Genomic DNA, 24,150 nt, shown 5'->3' with positions numbered 1-24,150 from the left:
GACCTGCATGGTGGCTTTCCGACTCTCCCCAGCTGTTGATATCAAGCTTTAGGCATGTTGGATTAAATTGTGCAAGCCTTTTGTTAGTAGGGGGATGAGCAGCTTCCAGTGGCGTTCTCCCTTTCCCTATTTATTAAGTATGCAAGCTTGGGGAGCTGAGCAGGCTTGTGTACGGGAGGATCAGGAGTGATCGTCAGGCAGTTTTCTCATGTGTATTGGAGGATCGGGAGAGGACATCGGACAGTTATCTCGTGTATGGGGGGATCGGGTGTGATCGTCCGGCAGTTTTCTCATGTGTATGCAAGGATCAGGAGTGATCGTCGGGCAGTTATGTCATGTTTACAGAAGGATCGGGAGAGAACGTCGGGCATTTTTCTCATGTGTACGGGAGGATCAGGAGAGGGCGTCGGGAAGTTTTCTTATGTGTATGGCCATCTTTATTCTCATGTTAGAACTGGCTCTATAGTCTTCTCTTTTACAGTCATCCCCCTGGAGCTACACATGTCAGAACATGGAATGGATAAACTATTTTACCTTTCCACATGTAAAGTATTCATTTTTCATAACAAAATAGTTGGTCCTTGCTAGTAATTATACGCTTTTTGTACTACTCTAAATTTGCTCAAATGTGGGGCTTCACTTACTCATGGTTTCTTCATCAAAGGAATGAGTCACTGAACGGTCTGTACAAAGATAAAAACTTAACCCTATCCATAGGATAAGAGACAAACATCTGATCAATGGCCGTCCAACTTCTGGGGCCCTCACCAACCCTGAGAATGGGGTCCCGTTTCCCCCAAATGAATGTAGCAGCGGTCAAGCATGCGTGCTGCCACTCCATTCTTGTTCTGTGGGACTACTGTATATGTGCAGTGTAAAAGCAGCCTGGTGTGATGCCAAGTGTTATTCTGCAGCTAATGTACTAAAATGTGGAAGATCAACCAACGGATATGGTGAAAGAGTCTGTCCACTATCACATAGGGGGGAGTTTATCACAGACCGGCATTTTATGATGGTCTATGATTTCCCTTGGCACTACCATAGGCCTCATCATAAATTAAAGAGGACCTGTCACTATAAAATACAATGTAATCTACAGGTGGCATTTTATAGAGCAGGAGGAGCTGAGCAGATTGATATATGGTTTTATGGGAAAAGATTAAGTAAAAAATTTAATTTATACATTTATATCTCTGCTTTTTTTTTAACTTCCTGTGAAGAGCTATTGGTACAGGAGGGAGGGGTTATCAGTGATTGACAGCTGTCTATTAGTCATACTTATACACACAATGCTATCGATCACTGATAACCTCCCATTCCTGTACCAATAACTGTTTACAGGAGGTAGAAAAATGCAAAGATATAAATGTAAAAATTACTGGTTTTACTGAATCTTTTCCCACAAAAATATATATCAATCTGCTCAGCTCATCCTGCTGTATAACCAGATGTTTTTAGATTGCATTTCATTTTGTGGTGACAGGTCCTCTTTAAGCGCAACTCCAGCAGTCTGTGTGCCTAATCTGAAATCTACACCGATTTCAGTCGTCTTTTACACCAGAAAATTGGCATAAAAGAAGACAGATATGCTGGGCCTGAACCCTCCTGCCCTCACCATGCCCCCTTTACAGGAAAGGGCCAGGGATGGCAGAGAAACGCCACTTGCGCAAAAAGTTTTGTGCAAGTGGTGTTAAACAAAGTCGCAGACACGTTGTTTGTCACTTTTTATGCTAGAAAACTGGCATGGGGGTGATGATAAATTCGCCCCTTAGAATAAAAGAAAGTTTCATGGCTGCTTCTTGGTCAACCACTAGAGGCTGTGGTTGTGGTGGCCATTGTATTGGGAAATTATCATAATCTTGCCAGCACTGAGCATTATTATACTTGTAAACATAATAAAATGGCATCTTGTATATAATTTGTGACTTTTGAAGCTTCTTACCTTTTTTCTAAAGTGGCTAGAACAGGGGTGGAGCTTAGCGGGATGGGGTGGGACTTAACGCAGGCCGTCCGTTTTGCAGAAACTGCCGTAAGTTATAGCTGAAGCCTACACCAGCCCCTAGCTGGCGTAGACTTCAGTTTCTGGCGCATGGAGGGTAAGAGATGTGCCTAATTTATTAAGAGACATCTCACTCCAGGGCACGGGGATCAAGACTGATGTATGGGAACGTCAGTCTTGATAAATGTCCGTTTTCCTTTTTAGAACATGCTATGGATTTTAATGGCTGTTTACTGGGTGAGTATAGGTGTTCGGCTGATCTCACAGCCATATAACGTGATTTGCATTAGCGCAGGATGGCGGTGTGTGGTTAGTCTGTTACATAATGGCTCCGTGACATAACCTGAATAAAGTGCTTTATGTATTTCGCAGCTGTCTAAGTGGATCAGATCTCTAATCTCTCTTGTATAATTCACAGGTATTATCACAGTAAATTCCATATATCCTGTATTACACATAAATCTTCTCAGTCGGTCTTCATCAGTAAAGCCGCTGTACGCGTACAACAGATTCCAATAAAGAGTTTGTTTTCCCAACTATAAATAGGGTGGCATTTATTTTTTTCTATTTCCTGAAAGCAGAACATAATAAAACATGTAATTAAAGGCTGACAATGACAGGAAGCGCTATCCTGGGGAGCAGGCGGTAGGGAAAATCATACCAGAGCGCTGTGGTCAGCCTATTTTGAAACCAGGGAGTGAGAGTAAGACTAGGAGGTGTGCTGGAAACAGTGGACTTTATAAAATGAGCGAAGAAGTCCGTGCTGGGTTCATAGTACCCTTCAATGTACAAGAAAAAGCAAGGTGTGCAGCAGACAACCGTTTACTGAAGGTAATAGTGGGGATAGAGGACACTTCAACAGGTTGGTATTATCAAGCTGAACAGTTGCGTCTTACAGACCGTCTGGCATGGGGGTGACATTGTATTGATATAATTTGAGATGCATTTAAAAAAAATATATTTTGCTTATTATTCTTCGCTGGTAAAACCGTAACACGTGTAAATTCGCTAAAATAATTAGTGCATGTACTGATATTCAGAAAATGCATCTACAATGTGTTTCTACCTAGACTGACTTGGTGTACAGTGGATGACTTGCTTTTAAAGGAAATGTGTAATCAGAAAATAGCCTATTGTTTAAATAGCATTTTAGGTTTAATATTTGTAAATGATTTTTGAAATTTTTAACTGTCAATATCTAGATTTAAACAAAAAACTATAAAGACTTTTGTACTGGCCACTAATCCTAATAATAGGCGCCACCTCTTGATCTGTACTGTACTGCAGTTACCTGCTTATCTGTCATTCTAATTCTGCCTGTAATGATACCACCTCTGCGTATAGATAAGACAAAATCCACTATTCACAATAGGTGAGCTTATCTACAGTATTCTTCCCTTGTACAATGACCTCTGCACAGGTCACACAGCATGCCTGGAAAACTCTCCCATAGAAGTCAAGGAGGTCCCCTCCTGTCCATTGTGTCTATAGACCATGGGGCTGCCGTAAAGCAATTTTCTTAATTCCGGTAAGAAGAGTTCAGGCAAGATGGCTGCCCCCATAATCATGTTAAGAAACTAGAATATAAAAATCTGTAATCAGAAAATAAAACAGATTAGTAAAAAAGAAATGTGTTACTATCTGGTTTTAACTGGCAGATAAAATTTTAGTGTAAAATGTCCTTTAAATGAGTAAAATTGTGTAATTACACTTAATTTATTACAAACATGTGAACCTCTATAGACCACACCCCAATGGCAGCCAGATGCGCTATTTAGCGCATGTGCGTTTGCCCCGTTTTCAGCTCCATAGATGCTCTTTCAAAGCAATGTAAGAGGCAAAAACGCATTGAATTTAAATTTATATAGCATACCACATTTTTCCTGACATGACCAAAAGGAATAGATAGTAAAATAGCCAAATACTACACAAGAGTACTAGACAAAAAATACACGTATTCTTCCTGTATTTAGAAAGATTTGCTGCTGCTCTTGCTAGAATCATCAACCAACATCCACCCAGAAATGGTCTATGAATCAGTAGAGTTTTTTTTCCTGTGATTTTCATAATTGTGGCAAATCGACAGCATTTTGTTAAAAAAATAAAAAATATCCCTGTGGGTTTGCTCCAACTGTGACATTGGCTTAAAGGGGTTATCCATTTGTTTTCATGCACCCCCCTGCTCGATTGAGTAACAGCTTTTTCATAGGTAGGTATTAAAATTTGCTTACTTGGCCAGCACTGTACTCCTGGTCCAATTATATGCTCCTGGCACTTCCAGGATCATGTGCTGTCAGGGGCGGATTGGCTATAGACCCTACATGGAAATTTCCTGGTGGGCCGATGCCTAGGAGGGCTACCCAAGCCAGGTACATAATGATCTTATTCTCTCTTACACACCTGGCCAGCAGCCGCAGGTGCCCTCTTGAATTCTCAGGACAGCGATACAGCTGAATACTGTGGGGCAGGTGTCAGTATTTTGTGCTGCACTGTGGTATTTGGTTCAGCTGGGGTGGTATATTGCTCTGCACTATGGCCACTTTTAAATAAAAAAAAATTCCAGGGCCACTTTTAGATCCCAGTCCGCCCCTGCATGCTGTATATTGTGCACATGATCCAAGCATTACAACCAACAGGGCATGCATGAGAATTAATCTCTCGCCACAGCGCTAGCAATAGAGTTATTCTCACGCATGTAGTGTGGCTTATACCCAGGCTAGGATCACGTACACAATTTATGGCATGTGATCCTGAAAGTGCCAAAAGCATATCATTGGACCAGGAGTGCAGCACTAGCCCAGTAAGCAAATTTTAATAAGTACCAATGAAAAAGTTGTTACTCTAATCAAGCTGGGGACATGAAATTTAAAAGGGTTTTTCCGAGATTTTTATACTGATGACATATCCATCAGTATTAAAATCTCAGAAAACCCCTTCAAGCCCTAGAAACTAAAAAGTTGAAGTGAGATACACTACAGTTTTCTTCTGCAAAGCAGTTCTGACATATAGATCTGCCCTATAGATATGCCGTAGATGTCTGATTAGTGGGGAACCAACTGAGTACAGGGGTGGCCTTGGGCCCCATTTCTACCACTCTTCATTCAAGTGTATGGCAAATGCAGAAACTTAGCTCATCTTTTCTTTACCTCCCATAATCGATAGTGGAGGGTAGCTATCTGATAACAGGGAACTGGGCCTCTTGTTCTCCATGTTGTTGTATGTGCCAGATGTTAGACCCTCATGGATAGGCATTATATATCAAACCAATATGCCTAAAAGGATATTCATGGGGAAAACCCTGGATATTTTAGAACATTTCTGTTTGACAGTGTGTAGACCCTAGAAGTTGGATATAATAGATCTTCCGTCATGTACAATTTACTCAAAGAATATGATAAAAATCTAGAAATGCTATCTAGATTAGTGTAGATCTTATTAAAGAGAGTCTATCACCATGGAAAACCCCACTTGCATTCTTGCAGTAAGACCACAGCATATCTGTGTCCCTGAAGCACCTAGGAGTCCTCTCTATTATATTTCAGAGTTTAGGAGTCCTCAGGGTGCATTGGCATGCAGCACAAGGACTCTGTGTAGGCTTACTTCACGGGACTGTAGCTCAGGTGGATTTTCCATGGTGACAGACTCCCTTTAAGGCCTCATGCACATGGCCGTTTCCCAGCCGTGGCTGTATTGCAGCCCGCAAACAGCGGGTCCGCAATATGCGAGCACCGGCGTGTGCTCCCCACATCACGGATGTGGACCCATTCACTTGAATGGGTCCGCAATCTGGAGCTGCGGTGCGGACGGAGGCACGGAAGCAGTACAGAGTGCTTCCATAGAGTTTCTTTCCGTGCCTCCGCATCGCAAAAAAAGTTCTATTTTTTTACGGTGCGGACAGATCACGGACCCATTCAAGTTGAATCGGTCTTGATCCGTCCCAGTCACCGCACGGACGTTGCCTGTGCATTGGGGACCACAAATTGCGGTCCCCAATGCACGGAACGGCTGCACAACGGCCGTGTGCATATGAGGCCTAATTCTGTTGAAATCAGGCACAGCTTACAACATCTATTATTTTTAGTTTATTGTTCTACAAATGAGACTGGGGGCATAACTAGTCACCCTTTTTCTGTGTGGAAAATGGGGAGGGAGGGGGATGACTGAATGAAGACTAGAGGTCAAGACCTTCACTTTCCAACCACAGAAGCCGCAAAGCTCTCTAATGCTTTTCTGTAAGGAACAACAATGGCCACTTTCTTTTTCAAATGATTCACAGATGAAGTAAGGCTTGGTTAATAAAGCCTGTTTTCAAAAACTGATTTATATGGAGGAGCCAATGGACTATAAACATACTCTTGGTTCCTTAATTCCATTTTACTATTTTTTTTCCCTCTTTTGCTCACATAATTTCTCCCCCCATCATTTTCCTGCTCACGCATTATTCTGCTTTTATGTGGCCCTCATGTGATCTACTGACATTTTCTGAGTTCTTTCTTTTCATCTTTTTTATGCTTTCCTGACTGCTTACTCCTTCCCATCTTAAAATAAAGCTAATAAAGCCTATTTTGGTTAATAAAGCCTATTTTCAAAAACTGATTTATATGGAGGAGCCAATGGACTATAAACAAACTATTGGTTCCTTCATTTCATTTTACTCTTTTTTTCTTCTCCTCTTTTGCTCACATAATTTCTCCCACCCATCATTTTCCTGCTCAGGCATCATTCTGCTTTTATGTGGCCCTCATGTGATCTACTGACATTTTCTGAGTTCTTTCTTTTCGTCTTTTTTTGTGCTTTCCTGACTGCTTGCTCATATCCTTTCCATCCTAAATTTATGTGCAATGTCCCACTAAGGGCCACGCCTGGGGTATCCCTTGCCCCTTGGGAGGTTTTTACGAAATATGTCCCTCTTATAGAGCAAGTAAATTTGACGCCAGCTGCGGTTAAGCAGCAGAAGCACAAGGCTCCCTTTGTAGATGGTAATGTTGGTACCCAGGGATAGGATTGCCAGAGTGGTGCAGGGTGGCCTACAGTCTCTGTAGATGTTACATAAACGTTTCACGGTGTTCCTACCTAGATATCCTTGGGTCCCAGACGTGATGTGGTCCGAAGCAGTGCAAAAGGGGGTAGTTGAACTTGGATAATGAACAAGTGGAATAAATGGAGTCCAGACTTGTAGTAACGTTGAACAGTTGCTTTTACTTAGCATAAATTGGTAATCCAAACAGCTTCCAAACGATATATTGGTCATCAGCAGGTATTGGCTTAACTTTGTCAGGCAAATACATCTCTTGAACAATCTCAGCTCTGCGGAAGCTCTCTCAGCTCTTCTATGCTTGGTTGGATAAATAGGAAACTCTTCCTCTTCTGCGGGAACTTAAGTTAGCTGTAGTCTGTCTCTTACTTATAGTCCTAGGAACTTCTTGTCCTGGCTTTAGAGTACCTCAAGCTTCAGCTCAGCTTGGGTGAAGACAATGCAAGCACAGGAGGGGTCAAGCAACCAGGTAGATATCGCAGGCAGAGCCTGCAGGCCTAGCAGAGCAGGCAGTGCTCTGCTAGCCAGCAGACAATCTCTCCCTAATGAGGGTAGACTAGACACTGACCTCTCACTAACTAAACTCCTCCCTCTAGTTACAGGGAAGTTAATACTGCCAATGTTTCTGCCACCATCTGCTGGTGGACCAGGTTATTACACTTGAACATAACAGTTTCAGGAATAAATATGCATGTTATTAAGTGATGACGTGAAATACATTAGATGTTATACATTAGCACATAGGAGATGGTAGCAAGGCGCCAAAAGAAGTGGCAATGGCACTCCGGGTCATTACATTTTTACTTGATGTTCTCCTTTTTATCGCTTGCCCCTCCTTTGCAATATTTTTTGCTGACATTATTTACCTGATAAGTGTCTGACAGGAAATGTTTATGAGAAATTGAGTCTTGGGGCCCGTTCACACAACATTTTTGGGGCTGTTTTTCACCTAAGGGTATGTTCACATGACAGATTTTTAAGGGTATGTTCACATGACAGCTTCCCATTCATTTCGATGGGAGAATCAGCGCAGATTCCACTCCAAGATAGAGCATGCTGCTTCTTCTTTTCCATGCAATTTTTTTCAGCGTGGAGAAAAAGCAAGTTGTCTCCTATTGCCTCCTATTTAAATGAATGGGTGGCTTTTTAGTGGCTTTTTTGGGGCGGAACGTGTGAAAAACAGTGCCGAAAAACTTGTTACAGACTTGTCATCAGGGACCAGGAGCTTCAAATTACTCTTCTAGGGGCTACAACCCCTAAAAAATCTTCAAAAACAGTCATTAATATTAAAGCAATACTTCAGTCCAAGAAGAAAATTGTCTTTTAACAGGGGAGTAAAATTTACATTTACCTGGTTCCATCCTTTTAATCTTTTCAGCTGCACATCCACTGATTCATGGACTCCTCTTCTGTCATCCAAGATGACCACAACAATGCTTCATACAAAAGCATACTACATTTTTGATAGTCCAAGATACTTCCTGCTGCCTGGCCAGTGCTTTTGACGTGGGCAGTGCTAGCCAATCTGAGGACAGGGCCATGCAAGCAGGAAGTGTCCTGGACCCCCAAATGCACAGTGTGCATCAGATACACTGAGTAGCGGTGCAGCCGTCTTGGATGGAGTTTGGGAAATAGCCAATCTGCAGCTGAAAAACAGGGCACCAAGTAAGTCTAGAAAGATGTATTTTGGTAATAGTGTAACCTAGTTTTGTGCACTACTTTAGGCTACCAGTGTTTCCTACCCCCTCTACAGTGGTATTAACAAGTGTATCATAACAAAAGCTTGATTGTGGCCTTTAAACCTAGCTCTATTTATCAGGCTGCTATTTCCTGTTGTCCACATTCGGGTGGTTCCACCCTGCTCAGCCTCTGCCAGGCAATTGTGTGAGAATTGAGTTGGGAACAGTACAAGAATCCCATTGTTGCCATAATCTGACGGCGGATACACAAAGGCCTGAGTGTGAAGGACTTGTTCTGACATAACAACTCCATAACTTTCCTGATTTCACCAATTTTATGAGCCTCATGTCTCCTATGTTTTTTAAAATAGACTAGAGCGCCATAATTAGGGTTGTATAATAAATCGTTCTCTTCTCCTAAAGTTCACGCCACTAAAGCAAATCTGGGTGAACATGTACTGAAGCACATAAAACTAGCTCTAATAATAGTCAATGTATGTATCCCCAGTTAACTATTACAAGTTAGGGATTGGAGATATATTTCTCTCTTACTCGATTTACAATTTACTATTTATATGTTTCTTTAATGCAGATGGCAACCTGTTCCTGGAACCAAGGCAGCGATGCTAGTGAAAGTGAACAGTTTGAGACAAATTCCAGTATCTCCGACCTGCACACCTCTTCAAAGTAGCAACCCAAAAAATTCTTTAGGCAAAGCAGCTGGATATGCCCATGTCCAGGCCACCTCTATGCAAGTAAAACCTGGAGTTGATACAAAACAATCAATGCAAGTGAAGAAAACAGATAATGGTGTATTCTGTCTTGTCTTGACTAATGGGGCCACATGTCAAACTCCACAGAGGACTCCTACAGGGACACTGCAGCCCTCCTCCCCTAGGTATGGCTCCCCACCACCTATATATGATGAGCCATCTTTAGAGTCTCCGATTTATGACGAGCCACCTGCTGATATGGACTTTGAGAGCACAACTGTACAATCACTTTCACCACCATTATCACCGACTAATAGTGTGCAGAGCTATTCACAGACTCCAAAACTTCTGCCCTACCCAAGTCATTCAAACAAACACAAGAGGAACCCTTCTACTACGGAATACAGCCCAGCAGGCAGGGAGTATATAAAGCACATGGTCAATGTTGACCAATCCTCTAAACAAACTATTTCTCCCACTGGATCACTTGATGTCCCTCCTAAACAGCAACCTGGTCCATTGGCTTTAAAAGACAGCTTTAAGCATTCTTGGAGAGTCTTGGAAGCTAATGTTCTCAAGAACATGGAGGCTCACCATAACAGGCAAAATAGTCTTCCGCAAGATTACCCAACAGTGGTAAGTCAACAGGACTCTGGTTATTCCACAGGCCCCTCTCCTAGCTTGAGAAAACGGAAAGGTAGAAGACAAGGCACAGCTCAGATAAGGCCTGGTTCAGTGGGCAGCAGCAGTGAACTCAATGCACTAAATGATAAACTAATTGCAGAAATGAGGTCAGTAGTCTGCAGAACGCCTGCAGTAAGGGGCAGCAAGACTAGCTTGGACACAGACATGATAGAAAACATTGCCCCAGACAATAACAAGGTCCGGTTTCAGACGGACTCCTTAAAAAATTGCGTAGGCAGAGGGTCGAGGGATGACCTCACATCGAGCAGTAGGTCTCTATACAGACTTGGACCTGAAGTAAGAGATTGTAAAGGCGAAGTAAATACTCAACCAGAAGTGGTACGACAAAAACGGACCTATGAGAAAATGGACTTTGTGGAGAAGAAGGTCACAAGCCAGATAAGTTTACTCTCAACAGAATCGACAAGAACAGCATCACAGGTACTTTTATTTTCTTGTCATATAATAGGCCTGTTTTAACACTGTTGGCATCAGTTCTGGCAGGCTGTTCTCTGTCATCTGCATCCGACATTGCCAGATGTTACTGGAATGCCCTCTGGCCCCATTGACTATAATGGGGTCCAGCGGAGATTCGGCCGCTACACGGCAAATATGTTCTCTGCCAGAACAGTCAGCTGGAACTAATGCTGTTAGTGTGAAACAGGTCTTATATTGAAGAAATACTCCAGCATTGAGAGGAATTGACACAAAAAATTTGATTATTTATTTTATTTTATATATTCTATCCTGAAATTCCATCTTGAAATTGCTCGACATTACAGGCCCAAAACCTATGTTGTAACAGCCAGGTTTTGATGATACTTCCTGTTCTGATTTCTGTCTGTTGCTTTGAAGATCCTGAAAGGATAGGGTCACACTGAATTTTTAGATGAGGTTTTGAGGCAGATTCTGGTGCAGGTTTTTCACCCAAAGCCACAAATATATTCAAAAGGAATCAAAAGGAAGGGCTTAAACTTCTCCTTCCTGCTGGATCCACTGCTGGCTTTGGCCTGGAAAATCTGCCATAAATCCTCCTAAAAAAAATACTGTGTGTGGACCTACCTTTAGGCCAGCTTCAGACAAGTATTCAGTCCGAGAAACATGTTCTCTGTGAGAGCAGTTCTGGGTTTACTGTCAGCCATGCCACGTGCGGTTGGTGCTGAACATGCAGGCTCATGTTGAGGAGCTGAACTTGTTACATGAGGCGGTTGTTTTTGACTTAGGTGCGGTCATTAACTTTCCACTGCTGGAGGGACATGTCAAATATTTCATGGTGAAACACTACAGGTTCTCACAGTTTTTTACGCTGTCAGGTTTCCTTCTACAAGATGTACAGGTTGAGCCGGTTATTGGTGTCTGGTTTAAAGCTAAAATCAAAATCTATTATGTGTATTGTGGACTCTAGATACAGAAGTGCACAGATTTCATAACTATTATTATTGTGTTATACTAGCATTCCTATACCCCACAAAGGTCACTACAGATATTAGATAAATTGAACGATTGTTTCATTTTTTACCCAATTATGCTGAATTAAATCAGGTTTCCATGTTTCCATTCACTGCCAGAAAGCAGAAATGGTCATAAATGAAAACTGAAAGTATATTAGTTGCACAGCTTTTCAGAATATGATGACTAAGCTGTAATTACGTATATACAGGAAACCCCTTTAACTATTACAATGATTAATGCACTGTTTGTGAGCTACCAGTCATGATAACATGGAGTTCAGTGCATTGACCTTCCATGTCTTTAGCCATTCACTCAGCTTTGTGCAGCGCTTCCTGTGTCACGTCCTGTCCTGCTTCATTTACATCATTTACTTTTTTTATAACATCTTGCTTCGATGTCCTAGTTGTTGATCCATATAATCATCTTAACAATCCATTATCTGGTGGATGACTCATCCCTTATGTCTGTGGCCATTTTAAAAAGCTCCTGTATTAGGATGTGTTTAGGCAAGCCCTGGGAGCATATACTACTGTATAGCAGAAAGTGCCTGTCTATTGTAACAGATGTGGTACATGTTCTTTTCACTGGCCTGTAGAGATCACTTTCCAGAAGTTATCTCATTATCGTCATAGGCAGGATTGCAATGAAAGAGAGCACCTCTTTATAAGATAACACAGGATCTGTTTCATAATAGGTAATGGTCACAGCTGATCTTCTCCCCTCACTGCACAATGACCTCTGCGCAGGTCGCAGAGCATGCCCCGAACATTCTCCCAGACGAGTCACTTGACTCCTCTCCAGTGTACAGGTTATTATGGTCTTTCTGAGCAGAATGAAATGTTCATTTACTAGTTACGACTGCTGGGCTCCTCATCAGCACCTGAAAAATTATGACATTGGACCAGTGAGTGGTCCACACGAGGAAGTCATCCATGCAGCTGTCGTAAACATCCACCCACAGATACGTTCTCTAGTATAAATTTTTTAAGCTTACATGGCAAGACAAATAATTAGTGGATTCAGGAAAACTTGAATCATCATAGGAATTAACGATGGATTCCAATACCCTGGCATGCTTAGGAACCAATCAGCCATGTCTTGTGAAACATCCTGTATATCTGGGTGATGGGGCAGTCAGACCTGCCACATCTGAGAGTAGAAAAAACCTGGGTATTTAAATTAGGAAAATAATCTAGTTTGTCCCGCTTCTGTAGTTTCCCAGAAATGGCATGACCTATCCATGATATAGGTGATGAATGTCTGATCCTCTACCAATTGGTAAACTGGTCCAGAGCCCCACATTCCCCCTGTTTGAATGAAATTGTAGTTTGAGGAATAAACCGTTTACAAGCCTATAGGTGGCCATACACATCCGTCTAAAGTTGATAGTTGATCAAAATGGACAATTTCAACCAAAATGAACGTTCTTTGGTTGACATTTAACAATGAACAATCGATGACTGACCATTATTGTCTGAAAAGAAGGTCTTTCTTTGAAAGAACTTTCACAGAAAGATCTTTCATCCATCGTGTATGGACAATTTGAAAAACTATAATGGTCAATATGGACTAATGTATGGTCGTGTCTTCAAAAGGAATGTTCTCCAGCTGTTTGTTCAACTATCAACCAACTTCTACCTAATGTGTATGGCCACTTACACTTCTGCTGTAGAAGAGAAGTTAAGGCCTCTTGCACACAGCAGTTGTGCATCCGTTCCGTGCATTGGGGACCGCAATCTGCGGCGGCCGGGAGGGATCGAGACCCATTCAACTTGACTGGGTCCGTGATTCGTCCGTACCGCAAAAAAATAGAACAAGTTCTATTTATTTTTTTTGCAGTGCGGAGGCACGGGCAGAAACACCACGGAAGCACTCTGTAGTACTTCCGTGGGGTTCTGATCCGTGCTTCCGTTCCGCATCTCTGTGATTGCGGACCCATTCAAGTGAATGCACAAGGGCCGGTGCCCGTGTATTGCGGACCCGCCGTATGTGGTCCGCAATACAACCACGGGCACACAACGTTTGTGTGCAAGAGGCCTAACAAGGAGAAGTGCTTTTACTTGTTTGCCAGCAGAGGACACCAAATTTACTTTACACTGTAGTTATTTTGCTGTTTATTTTACATTTGCATACAATATAGGTGTGATGAATAATTAAAATCAATCTGTTCAGCCACTCATATGTCAGCATCTTGCTAGAGATAGGTCCTCCATTTCTGGATGCATGTATAACATTTCATGTATTTGTTTTCCCTCACTTATCCTTTTTTATCCTATAGTGAAAAAACTTATGTCTGGTAATTTTTCATTGAAGTTTTTATATGGGCATAGCCGAGGTATACCCACTGAAGTTTTGTACTTCGCATTACATCGCCTAAACGAATTTCTTCTGATTGCAGAGTGGCACTCTGGAGGGAAATCCTACATGTGACGGTCGGGGGCAGACAACCTTTGGGTCTGGATATCAGTTTCCTTATACTACTCTTAAGAAACCACTTTCCCAAACCAGCATGGTGGACTGGGCTTCAAAGAACCTCAACATGCACAAACAGGGAATCTTCCGCAGGAGAATCTCGATCTCCAATATGCTGTCTTGGAATGGCGGGTCCATCAAGAAGCCCATGTTGATCACTAGCAATCGAGTCATCAAGAAAGAAGCCTGTGAAATGTTCAAGCTTGTTCAGATTTACATGGGAGACCGTCAGGGCCGGACAGACAGAAACCAAGTGGCTTTAGTTTTGGTGACTAAATGTTGGACGGTGCAAGGTTTGCGGGATGAACTGTACATGCAACTGGTGAGACAGACCACCAACAACATGTCTCACAGAAGCCTGTCTTTAGGATGGGAACTTATTGCCATCAGTTTGGGGTTTTTCTCCCCATCGCCAAAGTTTCAGTCATACTTGGAAGGTTACATCTACAGGCATCTGGAAGAAGCCAGTGATCAAAACAGTAAGTGTTTCTTAGGGTTTATTTTTTTTCATTTTTACTGATCTTGCGCCTGATTTCTTGTGATCTAGCAGATTATACTACATATTATATGCGCTATATGCAAGACATAATTTTTTGTATTCTACACCGATTTGACTTTTTTCATAGGAAGAGGCTTTCTGCTGGGGAGGAATGCTGGAATGTGTAGATTGATAAGGAAAGAATAGTCCAATTGTAGATAACCTCCATGGTAATAAAAAGTAACTTCCTCACTGAAGTTTTGCTTTCAGAAACAAGCATGTGTATTGTGAGGCTACTTTCACACTCGCGTTTGGTGCGGATCCGTCATGGATCTGTACAAACGCATCTGTTCAGATAATACAACCGCATGCATCCAATCAGAACGGATCCGTTTGTATTATCTTTAACATAGCCAAGACGGATCTGTCTTCGACACCATTGAAAGTCAATGGGGGACGGATCCGTTTTCTATTGTGCCATATTGTGTCAGTGAAAACGGATCCGTCCTGACACACAATGTAAGTCAATGGGGACGGATCAGTTTTCAGTGACACAATATGGCACACTAGAAAACGGATCCGTCCCCCATTGACTTTCAATGGTGTTCAAGACTGATCCGTCTTCAGTTTGGCTCAGTTTCGTCAGACAGACACCAAGCAGCATTTTGGTGTCCGCCTCCAAAGCGGAATGGAGTCTGATCGGAGGCAAACTGATGCATTCTGAGTGGATCCTTTTCCATTCAGAATACATTAAGGGCAAAACTGATCAGTTTTGGACCGCTTGTGAGAGCCCAGAACGGATCTCGCAAACGGAAACCAAAACGCCAGTGTTAAAGTAGCCTAAGAAGGTACCTGACCATCATGTTACTACTGAGGACGATGAGCAGGGATCACTAGAAGGGTAACGTGAAGCTCCTGGGCCCCATGCACACAGTATAACGCTCCTCCCCACCATGACTGATCCCTGTGCATCCCTATAGGAACATAACTATAATTCATAAGGCCCAACAGCAATATAAGATTGGGGCACCCACCACCTAGTATAAGAAAATTAAAACAGCAGCATAAGTAGCAACAATTAAAGTTATGTATTATAGCACCATTTATATCAGAAAACCCACAATATAGCAAAAATCCACTGTATCGTTTTTTCCCCATATAAACGGTACAATGTTCTAGCACCTGACTGGGTTGTCCCAACCCCTGGGCTCCATGGCAAGTGCTATGTTTGCTATGGTTATAGTTATTGACTTGACACATGTGGCTCCTACCATTAGGGTAGGTTCACACATAGATTTTTAGTGCCGATTATCTGCACTTTGTTTTGTTTTTTTTGTTTAGTTTTTGCACCTGCCTTTTTTGTGCTATTTTTGTGGTAAAAGCACCAGCTCCAGATGTTAGTTCAACGTCTTTGGGAAATAAAATGTATTTTTGCTGCTGCCGTTTTTGTTCATTACTGTGCAAACTTTTGATGTTTTTTTCTAACTTTTTGACATCTTCTCTATAAGAGCTAAAATGCCAGAAAAACAATTGCTTTGAAAAAAACACCAAAAAATGACACATGTGGTATGGAAAGGGATGCAAGAAAAAGATGCAAGTGGTTTCTATGGGGCTTATTTGAGTAAAGAAAGAGCCAGAGCAAATCTGTGTGTGTGTAGGGTCCCTTCTAGTTGTGGCCCAGTGAATGCTCAGTGGTATATACCAACCGAAAATGGGTGGATGCAATGTGTCACAGGTAAATATTACACGGTGTGAATGTTATAGGTATCAGACGCTATAATCTGCTGCCAGTCTGTCATCGGGTAGCACTTCCCCGCTCTAATGTGGTTGCTGGAATGAGCTAGGAAGAAGTACGGGTATACACGGAAACCGCCTCTTACTATTTATAAGCACTGTAATTACCCAGCAGCTTTGTATCTGGAGCAGACGCACGGGAGGAGACATTCCAGGAGGTCTGAGCAACGTTTCCAACAACAGTTTTATTCATCGCTCATCGAGATATAGATGAATAGACCTGACCGACCCAGTTTCATCTGGACGTACAGTTCTGATCATGGAGGAAGGTGCTGTGATTGACCACTAGATAATTTAGCAAAGAACTTAACCTGTCCCTCCAATGTGAAGGCCTTTTTACACGGGTCGATTATCGGGAACAAACCTTCGTACAAACGCTTTTTCCAAATAGTCGGCCCATGTAAAGCTGATGCCATCCATCAGGTGGAAGCATCGTTGATGTGGCCTGTTACACTGCCTGATGTTTGAACTGGACTGGCGGCAATAAATGCACTGATCAGAGCTCGTTTGCATCAGCTTATTACACAGCCCGGAGCAAAGATATATGGAGGAGAAAGGATCGTTATCGCAGTCTTTCCTTCCCCATTCATTTCTATTGATTAGGGCTCATGCACACCACAGTGATCGGCCCGGGAAGCATGGTCCGTGTATCGGCCGCATCTCCCGGGCTGACTGCAGCTGACCTGACCCGAACTGACTGCGTCCTAGTGATTTATAATACAGTCCGTTTGGGTCAGGGGAGCCGCAGTCAGCCCGGGAGATGTGGCCGACACATGGACTAATCACTGTCATGTGGATGAGCTCTTATCGACAGCACATCCCTGATTATGCAGGGCGATGTACTGCTGACAGTCAGCCATCTTTCAGTCTGATAAAATGTGCAATTTCGCTGACAAACAAGTGTTTCTTTATTTTCGCCCCTCCTGTTGTGCACTTTAGTGGGTGCAATTGCAGCTCTATATGTGGAGCGCACGTTCTCTCTAAATGCCTAGAATATGTACTTGCAGAATAGAAGAATATAGACGTATTTTATTATTTATTTTATTATTTTCTTCGTCATATTTCGTTGTAGCTTTTGCTTTATAGTTGGAGGAGTTTTATTTGAATGGGGTTTTATCTCTCTGACTTTTATTTCTATCATGGTATATTCTCTGTAGGGGTTTAGTTCCTATCCCATCTTGCGGACTTTACATTTTGGATAACATTGTCTGTATGCCATGAAATGAACCCCGTTATGGAAGGAAAAGTGTGTCCATGAAACTATGTCATCTACAGCACAAAGTAGAATCTGTATGTTTATGTGTAGAAATATGGGTATCAAATAAGTATATCGCAGTCATATATACTGCATGCACATGGGGAAATCGGGAAGAATAGCAATCTACGGTATAAGTCAGACAATACGTTACTTTTTGAATAAAAACCTACCATACTTTTTAGCATAAAAAAACAGTACAGCATGCTTTGTGTAAGACAGAAATGCACCAATAACCTGAAACGCGGCATACTCTATTTGACCGCTAATGTGTCTGAGCATTTACAATGGTTTTTGTGTGATGTGAAGTGAAGGGTGCACAGAGTTTTGCATGATCTATAAGCCATTTCAAGCTAACACATTGTGTAATATGAGTTGTGGGAAATCAAACTAATATATTACCCTGCCTGTGCCTGCAAGTGACCCTAGTTTGCTATTATAAGTCTGCGCTGTGAAGTTGTTAAACAATGTCTTGTCTTGTGGATTTTAGAGGTCTTTGTGTCATATGTCGTCATTGTATGTCTGTATAACTTGCCCTTGCTTGCCGGCACTAAGCTTGGATGAGAAGGTAAGGTTGACTGATTTCTATCCCATGTTCCTCCTGGTTACATAATTAAAAAAAAATATATATATATTTTACCTTTCTTTGATTTCCACCTGTAAAGATTATATATATATATATATATATATATATATATATAAAATAGGTTTGTGAGCACTTGTGATAGTGATGACACACTGTAGACAATTGTATACAGCCTTTTAAAGGGTTTGTCCAATTTTATGTATAAAAAAGCATAATCATGGCTGCATTTACTGTAGTCTGTTTATAATGGAGTACACCGCCAGATGCTATCCAGATCAGGTTGCGCAGAGGTGTCCGTCATATTGACAAGAAAAAGGGGGATACATACAGCTCTATTTTTCCCATCATAAGAAAGAATCTGCAACAGTGGCTCCAAACACAGGTGAAAACTAAGGCTAGTTTTAGACTAGCATTAGACATCTTCGGCAGGGTGTTCCAACAGGGAGCAGCCTGCCAGAGCTGTCTGGATTCGGCACTGCCGGATGCTAGCTCACACCTGCCGGACCCATTCACTATAATGGGGACCAGAGGAAATCTAGCTGCCACCCCGCTAAAAAGGCCAAGAATTGGCCGGATCATAATCACTGCGTGCATGTACCGGGTTGTGGCCGGATCTCTGCCAATCCCCGGCAGTGACTGGATCTGCAAAACGCAGATGTGAAACAGGCCTAAATCTGTACAAGTCTTCAATCTCCACGTGTAAACATTCTGTAGCCCAATTCTAAAAAGAGTGTACCATGTCTGATTAGCTTGGAAGGGTTTGGATAGGCCATCAATAGGCCATTAACATGTGTTAGGTGGTGGTCTGACTCGCCACCCTTCAAACTGCTGCTGCCCCTCCAAATAGCCAATCAGCCTAAAGATAGCCCATCCGTTACGGTATGTTTCCTCCTTACATTCAATGCAGCCTTCATTTAAGGCTACATGCATACGACTGTTGTATTAGCGGCTCGGATGCGGACCCATTCACATTAATAGGGCCGCAAAAGATGCAGACAGCACTCCGTGTGCTGTCCGCATCTGTTGCTCCGTTCCGTGGTCCACAAAAAAAATATAACCTGTCCTATTCTTGTCTGTTTTGCTGACAAGAATAGGCAGTTATATTAATGGCTGTCTGTGCCGTTCCGCAATTTGCGGAACGCACACGGACGCCATCCGTGTTTTGCGGATCCTCAATTTGCGGACAGCAAAACACACAGCGGTCGTGTGCATGTAGCCTTATATATTGGGAGACTTTTTTTTATACACTAGGGTCTACACAGAAGATTTTACAAGACATGGATCAAGCAGCAGTAACTCTGAAATGTTGTAAGCATTGTTCTGCATTAGTTGATCCCAGAGTAACTGTGGGGTGAAATTGCACTATGCTGCCCATCCACTGATCACATTATGTCATCAGCAACATGATGTAGTTGTCACTTGATTCATGGTCAAGTTTAGGTCTCGTGTTATCTTGACAGTGGTTCAGTAGCTGAACTGATGATTTCTGCTTGCAGTTAACCAACGGATTCGGGAAGCTCAGGAACTGAAATCAAAGAAAAACTCAAAATCCCTGAAAAAGAGGAAACAAAATGTGGATGAGGAGGAAGGTAAATACTAAAAGAGCTTCTAAAAGTTCAGTCCCCTGACACCCGGGTGATGTATATCGATCTGCCTGCTCGTGTATGACTAGGTGTATGTTTTGTGGGCCAGGAATGGACTTCTGTTGCATTGTTTGTGCAGTTTTCTGATTTTTGTACTAACCTATAACTGCATGCATTTGACAGTAATGAACTCAACACAACATACACATAAATATGAGTTATTTAACTAGCAGTTGTGGACGGACAGATGGCGACTGCTTCATGAAAGGTGATTGTGGTACCTAATAATCCAGTGGTCAAATGTGTCATATTTGGAGATGAGTGAATTTCATGTTATGAAATTTGTTCACGCTTCGTTTGGTTGTAAAAGCATTATTGCGTTATGGATTCCGTTACCACGGACCATAACGCAATTCTATGACGGAATGCATAACGGAATGCCTTTAGAGGCATTCCGTTATTCCTTCTGTCATAATAGACGTCAATGGGCTGCATGGGGAGGACAAAGGGCTGCTCCGTTTTGCAGCCCATAGACTTTTATTACGAAATTCGCTCCTCTCTGGTCATATTACATCTACAGTATGAATGGGGCCGACTCACTGTTGTACAGCTTATCTCATCTGATCTATTCTTTTCCTCATGTATGGCTAATGAAAGCCAACACACAAGAAGCCTTGAAGATCTCGGGGTTTGTGCAACTGTTACTCACGCTGGGGGCTGAATGAGCACATCTTCGGAACTCTTAAAGGATTCTCATTTTGCCAGTCATGTGTTGGTCAGAGCTCCAGGGCCCCATTGCAAAATATGGATTGAGGCCTGCAACTTACCACATGCCTTTTTGTGTAGCAGAGTAGTCTTTAGGCCTCATTGGATACCAGGGTCTGGGACCTGGGTATAACTGCAACCTCAGTACTTCCTATTGTTACACCCCTGATACCGGTTGTTTTTGGGATTTGTGTGTGTTCTAAATCCCCAGCCTTTATTGGGTTGATTGAGAAGACAGATCTCAGACTGAACAGTCCGGCCCTGTTCACACTGGCATCGTGGCTTCATGACAGATCCTTTAGCATCCATTTTACAAATCACTTTTTGTTTCCCACGTTGACATGAAGTACCTGTCAGGTTTTATGTTTTTTTTGTTTTTTTGTAAGTAGCCAGTATTATGTGTTATGCCAAATGATCCTGACTGGCAAAAAGCACAGGGAACATGAGGGAAACAAAATGTGTGAGTAGAGGCATACTTGAATATTGGTTTATATTTGCTGCCTGGAGATGGGACAATGGGAGTCACACAAGGTCCTTGGACAGGAAGGTACTCCAGTTGGTCCTGCTTTGTGGTTATGTGGTCACAATTGCTGTGTAGTTTTAGATTTCCTCCTCCATTGTGATTAGTAGCTTCCTTAGCAATCAGAGGCACCCTCATCCAGCTAAGGAACATCAGAAAAGTCCCCATGTTATCCCCAAAGGTTTGAAAAGCACTTGTATCAACAAGATGCAGATTTTTATGTTTTTTCTTATTAACTCTAGTTTTTAATGTCCAGAGCAGACATTTGGTGGCAGATATGTTAGTACTAAAATATTATTATTATTATTATTCAATTATTATTTACACATTTTTTTTCAACATAATGTAAAAATGTTGCCTGACTTTTCCATAACTGTAACAATCACCACATTGCCACCTACATTTTGGCTAACAAAATTGAAAAGGGTCTTAAATGCCTCCATCCTTGATGAATACGATGAATACAGCTTCAGAGCCTTAAAGGGAATGTTTCATCAGATAATTACCCATAGTTTTAAACAAGTTTTTATGTTAAACATATCTTTGAGAATCCATGATTTTTTTCCCCCCATCTTTTTATCTACATTTTAAAAAAAATCCTAAAATCCTGCAGTTTGGCTAGTTAGCCTAATAATATGACAGCACCTCCGGTTCGGAGGAGAACAGCAGCCACCTCATTATCATGACAGGCTGGTTCACTCTGAATAGATAACACAGGACCACCTTTCACAGTGGGTGATGGGCACAGCTCCCCCTCCCCCCGCACAATGGCCTCGGCATTGATCACAGAGCATGCCCACAACACTCTTCTCCCATTAAAGGCAATAAGTCCTCTCCAGACTACAGTTCCTATGGTCCATATGAAGATGGCTGCCCCCATGATCTTGGATGAAAAATAGAATAATCTATAATGGGAAAATAAAAACAGATTAGAAAATATGTTTATCACGATCTGGTTTTAATGAATAAAATGAATATAGGTGATACATTCCCTTTAACATACTGAGTATAGTTATATAAATTAGAATAATTCTTATGGTGCCCATATAGCTTTATCAGCTGCTGACCAAATGCTCATTCATTGTTCTTCCCTACAACCCCCAATACACATGCATGCTCGACTGAGTGTTCATGTGTTTTCAACTGGAGAGAGGAGTAAGCCGCTGCTAGACATTGGCCTATATCCCATGTGGAAAAAAGGATCAAGCATGTTGAAACGTAACATGCCAGATCCTTCTCTGCCTCGACATCTGCCATCAGGGGAAAGTCAGGACACCCCCATACACATGAGATACTTGAGTGATCTTGCCAGAACCAGTGGGTATGGTTACCTTTAGAAGTTATCTCCTTAGTGACCATTAAAGACAGTGGTTGGATTCAGGTGCAAAGAGGTATTAAGCTTTGCCAGACAACTCTGATGGGCACATTGAAATCCAACATGCATGTTACCTCTTTTACCAAATTCAGGACGCTCAATAATACACATTAAATGGTGCTGTGACATTGGTAGGTTGGGTGGACTTTAGCCTGATGTGTATCAGCAGGTTTATATTGCCCTCTCCTATAGGGGCTGTACCGGCAGTCATGCAGTATAGTATAATGCTGTTTTTGCTCGCAAGGTGATGATAATGTAAATCAGCAGCCAGAATATTTCATATAAGTGCATAGGTGACCTGAATAATGTGAAATCTGTATGTGTACATGATCTCAGGATGCATCACTCATCCTAAATTTGGGATTCCTGAGTTTAGGAATCAGACTAGCTTTAAACCTGAATAACCGGCCAGCAAATCCAATAATTTTAGATGTTCTCTTTCATTTGTTATCATATGAATTATGCATATTTGCTGTATGCAGATGATGGGTGTGTATCGATATTCCTGAGTGGTGTGATGATGACTACACTCTTGTGTATCTCACATGTCGGCAGCCTGTTACTGTTCTGCTGTGTGGTATCCATGACCGAGCTTTGTCCTGCGATTGTCCTTGTCTTCGCTTTAGGCTGGGTTCACATCACGTTTTATGCCTCCCTTTGCCGTATTTGTCAAATAAAGAAGGAAAAAACGCAGCACACCACGGTCTTGTATCCTGCAGAGTCCGGTAAAAAAAAAAAAAGTATACGTTTAAAAAAAAAGCATGCTTTTTTTTTTTTTTTTTTTTACAATAAGACTTTATGGTGAACGGATGCCACTGTATTTAACATACGTTTTTTGTATACATTATACAGATGGAAAAAATGTGATGTGAACCCAGGCTTCATGGGCAAAAACCAGTTACTTTTATAATGTCAGATATAAATATACTAATAGCCACTATATTTTGGGTACAAATCCGTTGTTGTGCCCCATTTGAGGCCATGGCGCTCACAATAGTTAAATTGTCAGCGGTTGGGTCCTCTTACCACAAAAGAAAAATAGTAATAAAAATTTGCCAGATGGGTACTGACAGGAAAAAGGTCTTCTCCTATGGAGTCTCCATTGCAGACACAGTGGTAACCAGAAAGCCTGCCCTCTCCCCAAAGTTATTGTTTCACCTGCACAAGAATAAAAAGAAGAACATTATTATGTCACTTATTTTCTTCTCCATTACCTTTTAAACTTTACCGTCTCTTTAAATAAACTATTATGCATTGGCATTGATTGAAAAAGATAAATCCTCCTTGAGCTTTGCTGAAACTGGTTTGGAAAAATGGGTCTTACCTTTACTATACTGCATTTACAGATTATTATATAAAAGGGAACTGCGAGCTTGTATTTACTCTGTTAAAAGGGTTTGCAGGGAGTTAATTATTGACAGCCTGTCCTCGGGATGGAGCATCAGTATCAGATTGGTGAAGGTCCAACTCCCAGTACCCACGCTGTGGCCTGTTCCTTGACCTGTGACACTACCTCTAGCTCAGGTCCATTGAAGTGAATGGGACTGAGCTTTTATAGGAAGCACCGCTGATATACCATATATCCTTCAAACAGCTGGGAGACCCGCGGCCTCTTCTTAGGGCAGTGACATCACTGTACATCAGTCACATGGCCTTTAAGTCAATGGGGCCGAGCTGAAATACCAAGCACTGCCACTATACGATGTAAGGCGCTGTGCTTGGAAAGCTGCGGGGAGCCAGAGCATCGGTGAGCGCAGCGG

General features: G+C 42.0%; 1 protein-coding gene across 3 annotated transcripts in view; it reads left to right on the top strand.

Moving 5' to 3' along the window:
• LOC121005335 (rho GTPase-activating protein 39-like) overlaps positions 1 to 24,150 on the top strand; it is a 93,926-nt gene that overhangs the window by 54,167 nt on the left and 15,609 nt on the right. Inside the window, exons 1-4 of one of the 3 annotated variants that reach the window (XM_040438008.1) lie at positions 2,709 to 2,830; positions 9,306 to 10,551; positions 13,961 to 14,513; positions 19,644 to 19,736. In XM_040438008.1, coding sequence (XP_040293942.1) covers positions 9,337 to 10,551; positions 13,961 to 14,513; positions 19,644 to 19,736 — 1,861 coding nt within the window. In that variant the 5' untranslated portion in view covers positions 2,709 to 2,830; positions 9,306 to 9,336. Of the gene's footprint in view, positions 1 to 2,708; positions 2,831 to 9,305; positions 10,552 to 13,960; positions 14,514 to 19,643; positions 19,737 to 24,150 lie in introns of those variants that run through there. The other 2 variants (XM_040438006.1, XM_040438007.1) reach the window with 2 other exon arrangements.

Source organism: Bufo bufo, chromosome 6, assembly GCF_905171765.1.
Source record: "Bufo bufo chromosome 6, aBufBuf1.1, whole genome shotgun sequence".
NCBI lineage: Eukaryota > Metazoa > Chordata > Amphibia > Anura > Bufonidae > Bufo > Bufo bufo.
Note: the sequence above shows the minus strand (reverse complement) of the source record. Positions and strands in the feature narration are given on the sequence as shown.